The 18,557-nt window shown below is 44.4% G+C and overlaps 1 protein-coding gene across 4 annotated transcripts in view; it reads left to right on the forward strand.

Moving 5' to 3' along the window:
- LOC110496138 (dyslexia-associated protein KIAA0319-like protein) overlaps positions 1-17,286 on the forward strand; it is a 30,247-nt gene extending 12,961 nt beyond the window's left edge. For 2 of the 4 annotated variants that reach the window (XM_021571855.3, XM_021571854.3), the window contains 19 exons: positions 6,937-7,310; positions 7,602-7,836; positions 8,066-8,194; positions 8,456-8,553; positions 8,745-8,832; positions 9,163-9,255; positions 9,700-9,832; positions 10,340-10,568; positions 10,769-10,892; positions 11,308-11,440; positions 12,127-12,275; positions 12,717-12,868; positions 13,359-13,497; positions 13,786-13,945; positions 14,291-14,433; positions 14,859-14,981; positions 15,181-15,271; positions 15,431-15,525; positions 15,621-17,286. In XM_021571855.3, the coding sequence (XP_021427530.3) occupies positions 6,937-7,310; positions 7,602-7,836; positions 8,066-8,194; positions 8,456-8,553; positions 8,745-8,832; positions 9,163-9,255; positions 9,700-9,832; positions 10,340-10,568; positions 10,769-10,892; positions 11,308-11,440; positions 12,127-12,275; positions 12,717-12,868; positions 13,359-13,497; positions 13,786-13,945; positions 14,291-14,433; positions 14,859-14,981; positions 15,181-15,271; positions 15,431-15,525; positions 15,621-15,817 (2,885 nt within the window). In that variant the 3' untranslated portion in view covers positions 15,818-17,286. The remainder of the gene's footprint in view (positions 1-6,936; positions 7,311-7,601; positions 7,837-8,065; positions 8,195-8,455; positions 8,554-8,744; positions 8,833-9,162; positions 9,256-9,699; positions 9,833-10,339; positions 10,569-10,768; positions 10,893-11,307; positions 11,441-12,126; positions 12,276-12,716; positions 12,869-13,358; positions 13,498-13,785; positions 13,946-14,290; positions 14,434-14,858; positions 14,982-15,180; positions 15,272-15,430; positions 15,526-15,620) is intronic. The other 2 variants (XM_090208522.1, XM_021571856.3) reach the window with 1 other exon arrangement.
- The last annotated feature ends 1,271 nt before the right edge of the window (positions 17,287-18,557 follow it).

The raw sequence follows: 18,557 nt of genomic DNA on the forward strand, positions 1-18,557 counted from the left end.
GTACTGCCTGCTGGTTCTGAGGCGTGTATGCATATTTCAGTGGTAGTTCCACTCCGAATGGCTGTTGTTACAGTGTGGGTGAGTGATGCCACAAGGCCTGGGGGGAGGAAATGACTAAACAGAGACAAAAGGGCCCATTCTCTAAAAGAAAGCAGAAAGGCTCAATCGCTGCAGGCAGTTTTACAGGGAGTTCAAGTTACACCCACATCCCATAATATTCAGCTCTGGAGCGTCTGGAGCTATGGCAACAATAGCCATGGGAATAGGTGCGCTTTCAGTGAGTGTCTGAGTTGATGGTTGGTGCCATGTCTTGTCTAGAGACGCATCAAATCATATGTATTTATAAAGCTCTTTTTAAATCTGCAGATGTCACAAAGTGCTTCTACAGAAACCCAGCAATGCAGATGTACATTTCGAAGCACGGTGGCTAGGGAAAACTCCTTAGAAAGGAAGAAACATGGAGAGGAACCGGGCTTTGAGGGGTGACCAGGGGGGGAGATTATAAGAGTACCTGGCTAATAAGGCCAGATAATTCTTCAAACGTTCATAGATGACCAGCAGGGTCAAATAATGATCAGTGGTTGTGGAGGGTGCAACAGATCAGGAGTAAGTATCAGTTGGATTTTCGTAGCCGAGCATTCAGAGGTCGAGAGAGAGAGAGAGAGAGAGAGAGAGAGCCAAAGGAACTGAATAATATTAAGAAATGCTACAGAAGGAAGGAAAGTAGTGTGGAAACCTACCAAAAATCAATTAAGCAACAACAAATTCAATCCCTTTTAGACAACGTCCGGGACAACTTGGCAGTAGAAAACCTAAGCGGTATATTTTACCTCTCAGCTTCCCTATCAAATCTAAAAATGTCAAGCAGACAACCTAAGAAAATGAACAACAATGGCAAATGGTTTGATGAAGAATGCAAATGCCTAAGAAAGAAATTGAGAAACCTATCCAACCAAAAACAGAGACCCAGAACCTGAGCCCACGCCTTCACCATGGTGAATCACTAAAACGATAGAGAAATACACTACGGAAAAAGAGGAACAGCACCTCAGAAATCAGCTCAATGTAACTGAAGAATCGATAGACTAACCACTTCTAGGAAAATTGGAACACACTGAACAAACTCACAGTTATCTATCCAAAATGGAGATATGGATAAACCACGACTCCAATCTTTTTGACCCAATAACAAAGAACAAACAGCAAAAACATATACATGATCAAATACAAATCTTAGAATCAACTATTAAAGACTACCGGACCCCACTGGATTCTCCAATTACATTGAATGAACTACAGGACAAAATACAAACCCTCCAACTCAAAAAGGCCTGTGGTGTTGATGGTATCCTAAATTAAATGATCAAATATACAGACTACAAAATACCAATTGGCTATACTTAAACTCTTTTAACATCATCCTCAGCTCTGGCATCTGATCATCCCAATCCACAAAGTGGAGACAAATTTGACCCCAATAACTACTGTGTGATATGCGTCAACAGTAACCTTGGGAAAATCCTCTACATTATCATTAACAGCAGACTCCTACAGTTCCTCAGTGAAAAGAATGAACTCGTCAAATTGGCTTTTTACCAAATTACCATATGGCAGACCACGTATTTACCCTGTACACCCCAACTGACAAAGAAACAAATTAAAACAAAGGCAAGGTCTTCTTATGCTTTGTTGACGTCAAAAAAGCTTTTGACTCAATTTGGCATGAAGGTCTGCTATACAAATTGATGTCAGACATACGACATTATAAAATCCATGTACACAAACAACAAGTGTGTGTGTGTGGTTAAAATTGGCAAAAACACACATTTCTTTCCATTGGGCCGTGGGGTGAGACGGATGCAGCTTAAGCTACACCCTCTTAATCATATATATATATATATATATATATACAGTGCCTTGCGAAAGTATTCGGCCCCCTTGAACTTTGCGACCTTTTGCCACATTTCAGGCTTCAAACATAAAGATATAAAACTGTATTTTTTTGTGAAGAATCAACAACAAGTGGGACACAATCATGAAGTGGAACGACATTTATTGGATATTTCAAACTTTTTTAACAAATCAAAAACTGAAAAATTGGGCGTGCAAAATTATTCAGCCCCCTTAAGTTAGTACTTTGTAGCGCCACCTTTTGCTGCGATTACAGCTGTAAGTCGCTTGGGGTATGTCTCTATCAGTTTTGCACATCGAGAGACTGAAATTTCTTCCCATTCCTCCTTGCAAAACAGCTCGAGCTCAGTGAGGTTGGATGGAGAGCATTTGTGAACAGCAGTTTTCAGTTCTTTCCACAGATTCTCGATTGGATTCAGGTCTGGACTTTGACTTGGCCATTCTAACACCTGGATATGTTTATTTTTGAACCATTCCATTGTAGATTTTGCTTTATGTTTTGGATCATTGTCTTGTTGGAAGACAAATCTCCGTCCCAGTCTCAGGTCTTTTGCAGACTCCATCCGGTTTTCTTCCAGAATGGTCCTGTATTTGGCTCCATCCATCTTCCCATCAATTTTAACCATCTTCCCTGTCCCTGCTGAAGAAAAGCAGGCCCAAACCATGATGCTGCCACCACCATGTTTGACAGTGGGGATGTTGTGTTCAGCTGTGTTGCTTTTACGCCAAACATAACGTTTTGCATTGTTGCCAAAAAGTTCAATTTTGGTTTCATCTGACCAGAGCACCTTCTTCCACATGTTTGGTGTGTCTCCCAGGTGGCTTGTGGCAAACTTTAAACAACACTTTTTATGGATATCTTTAAGAAATGGCTTTCTTCTTGCCACTCTTCCATAAAGGCCAGATTTGTGCAATATACGACTGATTGTTGTCCTATGGACAGAGTCTCCCACCTCAGCTGTAGATCTTTGCAGTTCATCCAGAGTGATCATGGGCCTCTTGGCTGCATCTCTGATCAGTCTTCTCCTTGTATGAGCTGAAAGTTTAGAGGGACGGCCAGGTCTTGGTAGATTTGCAGTGGTCTGATACTCCTTCCATTTCAACATTATCGCTTGCACAGTGCTCCTTGGGATGTTTAAAGCTTGGGAAATCTTTTTGTATCCAAATCCGGCTTTAAACTTCTTCACAACAGTATCTCGGACCTGCCTGGTGTGTTTCTTGTTCTTCATGATGCTCTCTGCGCTTTTAACGGACCTCTGAGACTATCACAGTGCAGGTGCATTTATACGGAGACTTGATTACACACAGGTGGATTGTATTTATCATCATTAGTCATTTAGGTCAACATTGGATCATTCAGAGATCCTCAATGAACTTCTGGAGAGAGTTTGCTGCACTGAAAGTAAAGGGGCTGAATAATTTTGCACGCCCAATTTTTCAGTTTTTGCTTTGTTAAAAATAATTGAAATATCCAATAAATGTCGTTCCACTTCATGATTGTGTCCCACTTGTTGTTGATTCTTCACAAAAAAATACAGTTTTATATCTTTATGTTTGAAGCCTGAAATGTGGCAAAAGGTCGCAAAGTTCAAGGGGGCCGAATACTTTCGCAAGGCACTGTATATATATATATATCTCAATGAATTGACGAGGGCACTAGAACAGTCTGCAGCACCCGGCCTCATTCTACTAGAATCTGAAGTCAATTGTTTGCTGATGATCTGGTGCTTCTGTCCCCAACCAAGGAGGGCCTACAGCAGCACCTAGACCTACTGCACAGATTCTGTCAGACCTGGGCCCTGACAGTAAATCTCAGTAAGACAAAAATAATGGTGTTCCAAAAAATGTCCAGTTGCCAGGACCACAAATACAAATTCCATCTAGACGCCGTTGCCCTAAAGCACACAAAAAACTATACGTACCTCGGCCTAAACATCAGCGCCACAGGTAACTTCCACACAGCTGTGAATGATCTGAGAGACAGGGCAAGAAGGGTCTTCTATTACATAAATTTAAATAAATTCGACATATTTGAATCAATTACAGAACCCATTGCCCTTTATGGTTGTGGTCTGGGGTCTGCTCACCAACCAATAATTCACAAATTGGGGCAAACAGAGCATGCTAGAATGCTATTTGGCCCCAAACAGAGAGTAAACCTGACAACTGTGACTGACTCAAACTTAAGGAACGCTTTGAGTATGTACAGACTCAGTGAGCATAGACTTGCTATTGAGAAAGGCCTTTGTAGGCAGACATGGCTCTCAGGAGAAGACAGGTTATGTGCACACTATCCACAAAATGAGGTGGAAACTGTGCTGCACTTCCTAACCTCCTGCCAAATGTATCACCATATTAGAGTCACATATATTTCCCTCAGACTACACAGACCCACAAAGAATTTGAAAACAGCAAACTGATTTTGATGAAGTCCCATATCTATTGGGTGAAATACCACAGTGTGCCATCGCAGCAGCAAGATTTGTGACCTGCTGCCACAAGAAAAGGGCAACCAGTGAAACACAAACACCATTGTAAATACAATCCATATTTTTGCTATTTATTTGCCCTTTTGTATTTTACCTATCTGCATATAATATGACATTTGAAATGTATTTTATTATTTTGTAACTTCTGTGAGTGTAATGTTTGCTGTAATTTATTTTATTTGATTTCACTTTCAATAGAGCCCTTAAATTGAGGTAGAGAGAGAGACAGATAGATGGGGGGACACTGTGACCCTGTCCGACAATACCCCCGGACAGGGCCAACCAGGCAGGATATAACCCCACCCACTTTGCCAAAGCACAGCCCACACACGAGGTCGAGAGAGGTCGAGAGGGAGATAGACGGGTCGGGGGACACTTTGGCCCCATCCAACGATACCCTAGAAGGCCAGCATCCCAGAGTCACCTAGTCACTGTTGACTTTGAGACTGGTGTTTTGCGGGTACTATTTCATGAAGCTGCCAGTTGAGGACCTGTGAGGCATCTGTTTCTCAAACTAGACACTACAACGTACTTGTCCTCTTGCTCAGTTGTGCACCGGGGCCTCCCACTCCTCTTTCTATTCTGGTTAGCGCCAATGTGCGCTGTTCTGTGAAGGAAGTAGTACACAGTGTTGTACGAGGTCTTCAGTTTCGTGGCAATTTCTCGCAAGGAATAGCCTTCATTTCTCAGAACAAGAATAGACTGATGAGTTTCAGAAGAAAGATCTTTGTTTCTGGCCTTTTTGAGCCTGTAATCGAACCCTCAAATGCTGATGCTCCAGATACTCAACTAGTCTAAAGAAGGCCAGTTTTATTGCTGCTTTAATCAGAGAAACAGTCTTCAGCTGTGCTAACATAATTGCAAAAGGGTTTTCTAATGATCAATTTGCCTTTTAAAATGATAAACTTGGATGAGCTAACACAACGTGCCATTGGAACACAGGAGTGAAGGTTGCTGATAATGGGCCTCTGTACGCCTAATGTAGATATTCCATTAAAGATCAATCGTTTCCAACTACAATAGTCATTAACAATGTCTACACTCTACTTCTGATCAATTTGATGTTATTTTAATAGACAAATAGTTGCTTTACTTTCGAAAACAAGGACATTTCTAAGTGACCCCAAACTTTTTACGAAAGAATGTGGTGATTGACGGTGTCAAATGCAGCACTTAGGTTTTGGACAGACGCAGAGCCTTGGTCTGACGTCATCAAAAGGTAATTTACCACTTTCACGAGTGCCGTCTCAGAACTATGATGCGGTCTAAAACCAGACTGGAGCATTTCGAATACATTATTTGTCTTCAGGAAGGCAGTGAGTTGCCATGCAACAGCTTTTAATTAAAAACATATATATATTGGAGAGGAATGGGAGATTCCACGATACAGGCCGATTTTTTAAAAGTTTTTTACATTTTCTGGGTCAAGGTTTGGCTTTATCAAGAGAGGCTTTATTACTGCGACTTTTATTGAGTTTGGTACATATCTGGTGGATAGAGAGCCATATATTATGTTCAACATAGGAGGCCCAAGCACAGGAAGCTGCTCTTTCAGTAGTTTAGTTGGAATAGGGTCCAGTATGTAGCTGGAAGGTTTAGAGGCCATGACTATTTTTGTGAATGTTTCGAGAGATACCGGATTAATAACCTTGAATGTCTCCATTTATCTTAGGTGCGGGCAGTTCTGTTTAGACTCAGGACAACTAAGTTTTGGAGAAAGACACAGATTCAAAGAGGAGTCCATTATTGGCTTTCTGATGGTCATGATCTTTTCATCTCAGAAGTTCAAGAATCCATCACTGCTGAATTGAAAGCCGTCCTCTCTTGGGGGATACTGCAATTTTTGGATTGTTTGTATTCTCCTCAATCAGGTTGGGAAAGAAGGCTGATCGAGCAGCCGCAGGGGCTCTTCGATATTGCATGGTCCTGTCTTTCCAAGCTAGTCAGAAGACTTCCGGTTTGGTGGAGCACCATTTCCGTTCCAGTTTTCTGGAAGCTTGCTTCAGGGCTTGGATATTTTCTGTATACTGCCTGTTTGTTTATGTTCTTGAGCCCCTGGTGATAGGACTTTTGACCTTGGTGATAATGTAACCTAATCTCTGTCTTTTGTCAGGGAAAGGCCTCATTTCCCTTTTACCGCTGTGACTTGGTTGAGCAGTTGAGCTTCATGCGTGTCTGGAGTGTTACTGTATGTTAAGAAATTGCGTTTGCAAGGTACATATGGCTATAGAAAGATAACATAGTAAGCTAAACGCTTGTTTCCAGTTAAAAATGGTATTGTTAAAAAAATGCAACATCCATGCCTTAAATCTGTGGGGCGCAAAACCAGTGTCACCTGCTTTTCTCATCTGCCTAGCACATTAGTGTCACTGATTGCTCTGACTGCATGGAACTGGCTTCCCAGCGCTAAGCAAGAAGGAACTAAAAGCAACACACTTAGGGGCCCACGTATCTGAAATTACCCATCCTTGACCCAGATGGCACTGATCACATCCTCTTTATACACACACTGTAACAACTCTCTTTCTCTCTCCAGGTGTATCTGCTGAGATCTGCAGGGTGACGGGGGGAGTGTTGGGGATCCACTGGAGCAGCGTGGTCGATTTAGGCTGGCGTCCCCTGGCCGTGGGGAGGGGCAGCGCCAGCTGCTGGGACTCCTGCTGCCTTGAGCCAGCCTGCAGCGCCGTCTGGAGCCTGGGGGGGCACTGTGTGCTGCTAAACTGCTCCAACAGAGGAGTCTGTGAAGTCACATCTCTCCCCCAGCCCCACATTGAGTCCCTGGGGCTCCTACAGCTATTTTCAAAGGGCACCACCACAGCTCGGAGGAGAAGGCTCAGGCGGGCACAAACAGGAAAGGGAAGTGAGGCCGTAAGCCAGAAACATGGGTCGGACCACAAACGTTCTAGCACTGTGAGTCAATGGAAAGTTACTGTTCTGTAGTTGAGTCATAAATGACGGTTTACCTCCATTCTTCCTTCCAGGATCACTGGGACAGAGTAGATGAATGCACATACTAAATAACTTCATATACATTTCTACATGCATGACAACCTTATTTCCCTGACTTGTGTGTTATTGAATATCATGCAATCTCTTAACTTCAGTGGTTGACGTTGTGAAGGCTATTGAAGCCTGTACAATGTAGCCAATGCCTTTAGTCCTCTTTCCATTCTCATCTGAAGTACATCCATGTCTTGGCAGGGAGTTTCCAAGGATGAAGAGCTTCCGGCTCCAACAGTCGGCGGCACCAGCGGAGGAGCTTTCCCTCAAACATCTGATAAGAATCACAGCCAGCTAACTGATGGAAGTGGAGAAGCGCCATCACCCTCACAGCAGAACTCTAAATCAGAGGACACCATAGGCCCAGCATCTTCCAACAGCAGCTCTGTGCTTCCCGCTAATGCTCCTACAATCACTACATCACCAACCCAGGCTGGTAAGGCAGTGGACACGGAAATCTTGACTTAGTATTCCTCAAAACCCACCCTCGGCAACTTTTGGGTTAATAACATACTAATCACAAAATGTATGTGTTGAGGTATGTATTCATGGCAGGTAAAGCATTTGCCCTAAACATCTACTCCCGCTCAAAAACTGGCACCTGCTGCAGATTTCTGTCTACTTTGAATTAACTGCTGTTTCAGTTGCTCCGTCTTCCATTTTAGTCCATGTCATGCCTCTGGTTTCCATGACAGTCCGGGAATTGGTGGTGTCGGCAGGCGAGAGTGTGGAGGTCACGCTGCCGCGCAACGAGGTAGAACTCAACGCCTTTGTGGTGCCAGCGCCCCAGCCAGGTACGACTACTCAACCTACCTGCCTTATCACTTTGTTTTACTGTATCATACACCTGTATTATACACACCCTCTGTAGTCCACGTCTCACCCCTAATTCTACATACGCTTATCTGTTGAAGTTGGCATGACGATGACAAAGAGGAGAGCTCCTGCAGAAAACAGCCTGGTACTAAGGCTAGCTCCGTATCCCTGCAGGTCATTCCTCGTCGCTTAAATCCTCGGCTTTGACTCGCCCCTCTCTCTTTCTCACTTCTCGAAAGGGACCGACTATGCATTTGACTGGCTCTTGAGGACTCACCCCAAAGACTACAGTGGAGAGATGGAGGGGAAACACAGCGAGACGCTCAAACTCAGCAAGGTGCAGCTCCTTGAATTAGTTCAACCGTTATCTCTCTCTCTCTCTCTCTCTCTCTGTTCAAACCCCGGCCGCTTAACTGAAATTGAATTTGTGACTAGAGCCATTTATACAGTACTGTAATACTATGAGAAACAATTCCTATAGTATTCGCTCTAATTCAACCTTTCTCTGGCTCTTGTTCCTGTGTTCAGCTGACGGTGGGACTGTATGAGTTTGAGGTGACCGTGGATGGTGACGGAGCACACGGAGAGGGCTATGTCAACGTCACAGTCAAACCCGGTGGGGGTTAAACTAACATGACTCGTATTGACTGTGTTTGATATGCTCATTAGTAGGAACGTGCAAACTGTAACATATTAAAGGGCACCTCCCCTGACTCTCCCATTAATGGGCTTATACAGAACTGTCGACAATGACTCATACCTGGGTCATGTTCATTCGAACCAAATGGAAGATAACAGACTGAAACAGGGATGGATTACCTGGAGTTGTCCAATAAGAAATGCTCATTTTAGTTTTCCATTGCAACAATGTTTTGCTACGCGTTCGCTAATGAACACAACTCAGCTGTACCATTCAGCCAATTAGCTAACCTCTTCCACTTCACAGAGCCACGGGTAAACAAGCTCCCAGTCGCTGTGGTTTCCCCAAAGTTCCAGGAGATATCCTTGCCAACCAGCTCCACCGTAATCGACGGCAGCCGTGAGTACACCTGGCTTTTTGGTCTCAATCAAATCATATAAACTAGAATTGCACCATCTGTTGATGATGTCAAAAGGCGTTTTATGTTGCATCTTGTCTAGTTGTTTCATGACAAAAAAAGACAGATTTGGTCAATGGTGCCTTTATTTAGATTATAGCTCTACTAGCGTACATTGAAATTATAGCTTGACCATTTTAGGTCAAGAACCGGTATTTGCCCTAGAATACTAATGTTGATCTTTAGCTTGGTGCAAAGGTCCTCCAAACAACACCCTGGGCAGTTTTTACATTATCACCTTACATAAAACAATGGAAGACAAACTTTAGTAGTCAGGGTTGAGACCGGGGCAAAAATATAGGCAGGGTGGCCTATACATTTAACCGGTTCTTTTCCCCTCTTCTTCCTGTCCTGTCTTCCTCCTCTCGCTGTGTGCGGTCCCTCAGAGAGCACAGACGATGACAAGGTGGTGGCGTGGCACTGGGAGGAGGTGAAGGGCCCGCTGAGAGAGGAGAAGGTCTCTGCAGACACCCAAATCCTCACCCTCACCGGCCTGGTCCCAGGGAACTACACATTCAGGCACTGTTACCTTGTCTTCTCAATGGGCAATGCGTCATCTTGTATATTCTCTACATATTGCTTTATATTCCTTGAGGTACTTCTTTCTATTTTGTCCCTATGGGCATGCTCTACCTTGTATTCCCCTTCTATCTCTTACTTCAGATGTTTTCGTTATACCATATCACATGCATTCGCCCACGCCCCTCACCCCCTCTCCCAATTTCAGCTGTAGGTGAAGGCTACTGTGGGTCTTAGAAGCAAGGAGGACGTTAGGAATTTGTCTATCTGTCATAAACTGGACCTTCCCGCACGGTACTCAGATTAGCATCTCAGATTTACATATGCCTGGCACAGTACCAACTAGTTAGAGATTAGGGGTTGGTTTAGAATTTAGCATAAGTATTCAATCAAAACCGTCCTCCCGCATCCTTCAATATCACACCTTTTTACTTCACCTCCAAACAAATGAGTTGGTGTGTTTTTGAGTTTGTAGTTTTTATCCGTCCCCTATTTTCTCCCCTTTAGTCTGACTGTTACGGACTCGGACGGGGCCCAGAGCTCCACCCAGGCCACGCTGTCGGTCAACAAGGCCGTGGACTACCGGCCGGTGGCCAACGCCGGGCCCAACCAGGTCATCACGCTCCCGCGCAACGCTGTCACACTACATGGCAACCAGAGCACGGACGACCACGAGCCGCTGGCCTACGAGTGGTCGCTCAGCCCCGAGAGCAAGGGCAAGGTGGTGGAGATGCAGGTGAGAGAGGAGCACCAGGGGAAGCTTCAGTTTGTCAGAGACCATGCACAGGGCCTGTCTTAGCAATCAAGGGGATTCTGTCTTTTTTATTATTATTTAATTTTCACTTTATTTTCATGATAGCCTTGTTGTGGCAATTGTTGTTTTGAAGGTGGACATTTCTTCTCTGCCATCTTGATAGCATTCTCTTCATTCGATAGGGCGTCCGGACTCCCGCTCTGCAGCTGTCTGCCATGCAGGAAGGAGACTACACCTTCCAGCTCACTGTCACAGACACAGCCGGACAGCAGGACACGGCACAGGTCACTGTTATCGTCCAGCCAGGTAAGCCAGCAGCATATGTATCATGTGTGTCTATGGCTAATGTCAACACCAATGCTATTGTGTCACTTATCCGAATGTGTGTTGGCTTAACCTTGTTGAGGCTTACATTGGGAATAGCATCAAGAGAAATGAATGGAAAATGCTGTTACCTCCCTTGTGTGATCTTGCAGTTGCGTGAATATCATGCCTGATTTACATGAAATAAGCCACACATATTTTCTCTAATTCTTTGCTATTATATAACATATCTGAATGGATGTTGGTTTACCCTTGATGAAACATACATTGAGAATAGAGACAGGCAAAACTAGCACGATTCTGTACGTAAAAATACACTTCTATATGGATATTGTCCTCCCAGCATGTCACCAAAATCTATGTTCTCCTGAGCCTGCTTGTGTTCCATCCTCCTCAGAGAACAATAAGCCCCCAGTAGCAGACGCCGGTCCAGAGAAGGAGCTGACCCTACCTGTGGACCGCACCACTCTGGACGGCAGCAAGAGCACGGACGACCAGAATATCTCCACCTACCACTGGAAACAGAACAAGTCAGTATTCACAGACAGACAGACCAGACAGACAGACGACCAGACCAGACAGACAGACAGACAGACGACCAGAATATCTCCCTCCACCTACCACTGGAAACAGAGCAAGTCAGTATTCACAGACAGACAGACAGACGACCAGACCAGACAGACAGACAGACAGACGACCAGACCAGACAGACAGACAGACGACCAGAATATCTCCACCTATCACTGGAAACAGAACAAGTCAGTATTCACAGACAGACAGACAGACCAGACAGACTGACGACCAGACCAGACAGACTGACGACCAGACCAGACAGACAGACGACCAGACCAGACCAGACAGACGACCAGACCAGACCAGACCAGACAGACCCACCCACCCATCCACCCAAAATGCACATAGACGCACACGCACTCAACCACATTCATGCTCACTTTCGCTCACGTACACACTCACATACACTCCCGAATAAACACAGAGCACCCTTTGGCAAATGACACACTCGCTGTTCTCTGTATATGAGATTGACACTTGGTTCAACTCACAGAGGCAATATGTTGAGTGGGAGAAGACTCTTTGGAGCTCTCTTCTATTCCATCTCTCATGATGTATGGCCCAGTTCAGCGCTATGTGCTGACAGCGGAGAGTGGAACTGCTGTTTCTCCACTCTGTGATGGTCTGTCTGTCTGTCTCTCAGGGGTCCGGACGGAGTGAAGATCGAGAACGCCGATGGCGCCGTTGCCACGGTGACGGGGCTGCAGGTGGGCGAGTACGAGTTCAGTCTGACCGTGACGGACGAGAGGAAGCTGGCGAGCACCGACACGGTCACGGTCATCGTCCGAGAGGGTAATTTTCCCATTGTGTGTGTGTGGTTTTGTTTAAATTCTCTTTCCTGATTTCGTAAGAGTAGGTTTTTCCTTAGCCTCTGATTTATTTCTGGGTGCTGAGATTAGTTTTTACCAGACAAACACAGTTATTATTTGAGTTTGCAAGAAAGGCATTTCACTATACTTGTGACATTAAAAACTTGAAACTTTATTTAATGTAGAATTGCCGACAAAGAAATGTGTCAGAGATGGAACTCTCTGAAGCTTTCAGAAACAGGCTAGACGAGGTCTCACACGAGAAGCACTCAACTATTCAAAACCCCTTTGAAGTATAACTGAAGCATAACTCACACACCTATATTATTACCAGGTGCATGGAGAGAAACAGCATACGGAGTATTTCAGAATACTCTTTGGCACGGCAATATCCTTTAAAAGTGTCTGGTCTTCTCTTTACCAGAGTTAGACCAACCCCCAGTAGCCCATGTCCAGTCCAGGCCGGCCATCTCTCTGCCCCTGCGGACTGCAGCCCTGGACGGCTCCCACTCCACAGACGACAAGGGTGGAGTCGGCTACTTGTGGACCCGTGACGACAGTAGTCCTGCAGCAGGGGTGAGAGAGAGTCCACTCCGTGGTACTATAACGGATAACAGAAATATTTACAGAAAATATTATTAAGTGCTAGGGGAGCTGTGGCAAACATACAATGTACCTATAGTAAGTCAACAGAAAATGTACAATGTAGCATACATTTCCCTCTTCATTGTTGTATTAGGTAAAAGCATTATGATCAAATGCAATCTGCTCTTGCATTTCTCATGATAAACATTCTACTTAATAGTATTTGCGTACAATGACCTTCTGGAAATATTTTGAACAAGTATGTGTTCTGGTCAGACCTGTTTTTCCACTTTTCTTTTTGCAGTAGTGTAGGCCATTGCATGCAGCTCGAAAATACAACGTTCTGCAATTATAACATAATTCAATGTCTTCAACGTCTTTGAATTAAGAAATGTGTCATCAACATAAGACAAAATATCTTTGTAATTGATCAAATACAAATCAAATGCATCTTGTCTGAAGAGTTGTCTTTGTCCCCCAGGACGTACTGAACAACTCTGACCACCAGGCGGTGCTGTTTCTCACTAACCTGGTGGAGGGAAAGTACAGCTTCACTCTGACTGTGACAGACAGCAAGGGCCAGAGCAGCTCAGACAGAGGGACTGTAGAGGTCAAACCGGGTCAGTGGGCTCCTTATGGACTACAAACACAGCCCCAAAATCAACCCCTCGACACTTGGTCTGAAAGAATCAAATGGATGTGGCTATAGCTACAACTAGCCTGTTGATACACTAAGTTTATTTTCCATTATATTCCTCCCACCCAATCCATTCAGATCTATGGGAAGTAGGAGAAATACTATATGGATAACACACACAAGCACAGCAGAAATGGGTCCTACACACACTATCATTATCCCAATGTCTTCCTCTCCCTCACTCTGTCCTCTGCCCTCTCTCTCCTGTCAGACGTGTGGCAGCGTGACCTGGTGGAGCTGGTGCTGGAGGTGTCTGTGTCCCAGGTGTCCCACCGCCAGAGAGACATGCTGCTCAGACAGGTGGGCGTGCTACTGGGCGTGCTCGACAGTGACATCATCGTACGGGAGGTCAGCGCCTTCAACGAGCACAGGTCAGCTCCTTTCCTCTATGTTTCGGGTCTCTTCATTTCAACTCACTCGACTTTATTGGCACAGTAAGTTACTTAATTGCAATGTAAGTGCAAGAACACAGGAATTCACTCTTTCTCTGACATACTCTTTCTTGTACACGTTTTAGCATGTGTTGTTTTGAACAATGTGTAATTTAAATTTTAAAAATTGCCACGTTTACAATGTGTAACTTTGTTACCACACTTATGAGAGATTCTTTGTTACAAAACTAGGAGGCAATGTTTATAATTACTAAGAATTATTCGTAATTAGGCTGGTTGTGGGAATCTATTAATTTCCTCCCATCTCCATTCCTCTCCTCTCAGTACTCGACTGGTGTTCTTGGTGTCTGGGGGTCCGGGTCGCCCCCCACTGTCCGGTCACAGTGTGGCTCTGGGGCTGCGCAACAAGCTACGCAAACAGAAGAACGACTTCCTCATCTTCAAGGCACGGCGGGTGGACACAGTCAGTGAGTATCCAGACACGTGACAAGAGAAAAGCATGACATGGATGGAGAAATGTATTAGGACTAATGAATTGAGACTTAGTTCATTTACATGACAAGCACTTATTGAGAGTTTGCTGTGAAATTAAACATGCTCTATGAATGAAATACGTATTTTTTTTAAATATTGTTTTTACATTTGTGATATTTAAAGTATGGGCAATTTTAGTTTATTTTGACTTACCCTTACCTCTCTTTTTAACTTACAACTTCAAGTTTGTCTTAATATATTTGTTTTATTCATCTCCAGGTTAGATAGACTAGTCTTAAAAGACAGTTAGGATACGATTGTCGTCTTTGACCAAGAAGATGTCAAGAAGACTCTAGAAAACCTGTGGCCTGACGGAATTCGAAGTTCACGTCTGTTAACGTCTCTCTTCCCCTTGCAGTCTGCCAGCTGAACTGCTCCAGTCACGGGGATTGCGACTCATTCACGCGGACCTGTGTCTGCCACCCCTTCTGGATGGAGAATTTTATCAAAGGACAGCTGTGGGACCAAGAGAGCAACTGTGGTGAGGAGCGGAGTGGACACTCGTGAAATTGAAGATGATGACATTATACATTAGGATACTGTGAAGACTCATGTGACTGCATGAATTTACTTCCGAGTATGATACACAGTGGAAAGCAACGTAATGGAAATATCAAGTGCTGAGTTTCCACTTTCTCATTCTGACAACCTGCGACTTGTATTGACCCTCTCTCTTTCAGAATGGAGTGTGCTGTATGTGACCATAGCATCCTTCATGATCGTGGTTGCCATCGCGACCTTTGTCTGGGGAATGGTGTGTTGTTGCCGCGGGTAAGAGTGCCACTAACATTTGAGTTTGACATTTTTGTACATTAATATTATGTTGCTTTGTTTACATTGCATGGCGTGCTACTCTGTTTTATATACGTGCTTGTTGTCCATCCAGTAATGTGGAATAAGCAGACTGACAGGACTGTGTGTTTTGAACAGGCGAAAGGGTAAAATGCGCCACAAGAGCAAAAGCCGCTATAAGATGCTTAATGGCGAAGAGCAGGACGGCCTGGAGCTACACCCACCCCGAGCTGGTAACACACACACTTTACATAGCCTCTGTGCCTTATTATCTTAGAATATGTTGAAAACAGCACATTCCTATTCCTTTCCCTTTCACCCCCACCAGGCCGAATGAAGCCGGCCCCCGCCCCCTCGTCCTCAGCCCTCATGCGCTCTGACTCAGACTTGGACAGTGACGACGGCCAGGGAGGGGTCCCATGGACAGACAGGGAACGAGGACACCTCCTCCGACCCCACAACGGCACCCTGGAAAACGGCCAGGGCCCCACCAGGAACAAAAAGCAAAGAGAGGAGCTGCTATAGCAACAGAAGGTGGTGGAACACCCTTCCCCACCCCTAATCCCTCACCACCCACTCTCTTTCACTCTTCTCCACCACACAAGCCGGACACCTCTCCACCCATAGGACACTCAAGACATATGGGTCCTGGAGAATGAGAGAAAACCCTGTTGGGCACAGGGTCAAGCCTCCCACCCACACACCCCCGTATTTAAACTTCCCTGCGCCCACACTGAGCCAAGATTAACGAAATTATGTTTAACCGCTGAGAAGGAAAGACCATTTAAAGGAAAGATTTGGGGGAGGGACACACTGAGAAAGTACCCCTCCACCCCCCAGGAGAAAACGGGAGACTGCTAGTGAAGACTAGCCTGAATGTTCCTACTCTACTCTGACAGGTTACAAAATGGTTGACAAGTGACTTGTCTAGATGAAAACAAATCTAGATATCTGTGCATGAGAGCGCAGTTGTGGTATGTATTCATGTTTGAATGGTGGTTAGGTCTGCTTGAGTTATCCATGTTGTGTGTGCCTGAATGTGTCTCAAAATTGAAATATGTGCTCTTGTGGTAATTGTGCCAAAACGTTGTTTCAGAAAAGAGTTGTGTGTTTGACACTTAACCAGCATTGAGAGTCGAAACTGCTTTTGTTGCTGTCAGCCATGCTATTCAGAGGATCCTGGGAAATGCTGTTTTTCGAGAGCCATGCCTCATACTGTATGAACACACTGGACTACACAACATTGACGCCCCCACCCCTATTACTGGGAGATGATGATGAAGACACCAATGACACATGGGGAAGAAAGGGGCAATGCTTCCTACTCACCTCGGATACTAACGACTGTTCGAACCTGGAAGACCACTTACGGTCTTGTTTGTTTTTAAGATTTGTTTTGGCTGACCATTTTGATCCTGACGCACTTTGTTTTTCACGCTCACCGTGGCTACGTCTGTCTGCATCTCCACTGCTCTCACAGGCTGCTAACTGAACAAGTGCTGATCCACACACATTGATCAGATTAGCAATTTATTCAGTTCAGCCGTAGATACAGAGCGGTGGGATTCTCCATTGTACCTCCTCCAAACTTGAGTGGTGTTGTCACTTTGCATGAAGATTACTGTGAACCTGACCCTTCAAGTCTGACTTTAGAGATTATTTTTTTTGGTTGTTGAATGTTTAAGAGGAAAGCCCCCCGATCTAATCGGAGGAACGCTCTGTGAAATAAGCAATCATTTCTTTACCAAACCTTTCTCAGTGCAAAGTCATCTCATGCTATTCCTCCAATGCGCTAGTCGAGCACATTTTTATGAAAAATTGGCAGCATTCTGGGAGTCCACTGTGGCGGCAGAGAGGGCGCAGCCACGAAATGAAAGGGATTCTGTGTTCATTTCATTGTTAAATAACAGTCATTTTAGTGAAGGATTCTCCTCACTATGTGACCAGACCTTATTAAACTGGATTATCTGTAAATTAAAATCAAATATGTTTTACTTTGTCCACCTTTTATTTTTTTATCAAGACTCCCAAAGTCGTTAAAGCTATGGCTAATCTAAAACATCTGCAAAAGTCTAAACATGTCTTTAGCTCTCTGACCAAGGAGAGGCCAACTGTGAACCGTTGAGAAAACACTGCCGCACAGCTATCTATTCTATTGCCACTTACAGACTTCACATTCTCTTTTATGGCTGACCATTACTGACGGTGGTTCCCCTTTAGTGCTTCATAACACTAAATGATGAGATGAAGCCATCTGAGACGTTGGCCGCCTGTGGTCTCGTTAATGTTATTCCGCCTGCTTGACATTGATCTCTCCATAGACTAGACAGGGTGCAGTTTGTACGTCTGTTTAATCATCACACCACTGAGTGTTGACCTAATGGGCTTCCAATACCCACTCCGTAATGAGATTGAGAGTTCGAGATTCTCTGGTACTTTTGTATGCTTTTTTAGCCAGTAGTTCTGAAAGTAGCGCTCATGAGCCCCAAAAATGAAGAGTGAAAAAGACTTGGTAGTTGCCAAAGTTCCAGAGCATGCCTTTAAATCTAACTCCCATCAGAGATTTGGAGTGGGTGGGCTAACAACCAAATTGGTACTTGAAAGTATCAATTCGACAGTCTCTGATCACTGTTATTTGGATGCAAGGTGATTTCTAGATCAGCCAGTCTGTCGCTAATACTTTTAAACACTGCCGTTGTTTCAGTTGGATTGGTGTGTCTTGTTATCCCATAAACCTGAAACAGCTACACAACAGAGATGCGTTCAGACAAGAATTAGGGGGGAACGCTGTGTTCAACTATTTGATTTGACTTGTTTTGATTTAAGAGACTACTTGCAACCAATGATGTTTATTAACCCATTTATTGCAACCTATGAAACTACTAACACCAAGCAAATCAGTTAATTGATGGCAGTCATTCACTCATGTGACTGGCTGTGATACTGATAAAATATATTTACTGGTTGTTATGGCAGCCTAAGGTGAGAAGGGCAGTGGGGATCTATATGCTGGTGTCTGGGTTTGAACCTGGGTTCACCAAGACTGTTGGCCAATAAAAAAAACATTTGAAAATGAAGCTGATTATCTTGATGCCTTCTGAGCTTAGATCTGACCTCTTCAAGTTAAAGGTTGGGCATCACACTGCAGGCCTCCTCTCCACATTGACCCCGTGATAGGCTGCATCAATTGACTGAATCCCGGTCAATGCACCAATGTGACTATCTAGGTTTGAATTCTGTCTGTACACCACAAGACTGTTAGCCC

The sequence above is a fragment of the Oncorhynchus mykiss genome, chromosome 18 (genome assembly GCF_057628025.1).
Source record: "Oncorhynchus mykiss isolate SJ-2025 chromosome 18, ASM5762802v1, whole genome shotgun sequence".
Classification (NCBI taxonomy): Eukaryota; Metazoa; Chordata; class Actinopteri; order Salmoniformes; family Salmonidae; genus Oncorhynchus; species Oncorhynchus mykiss.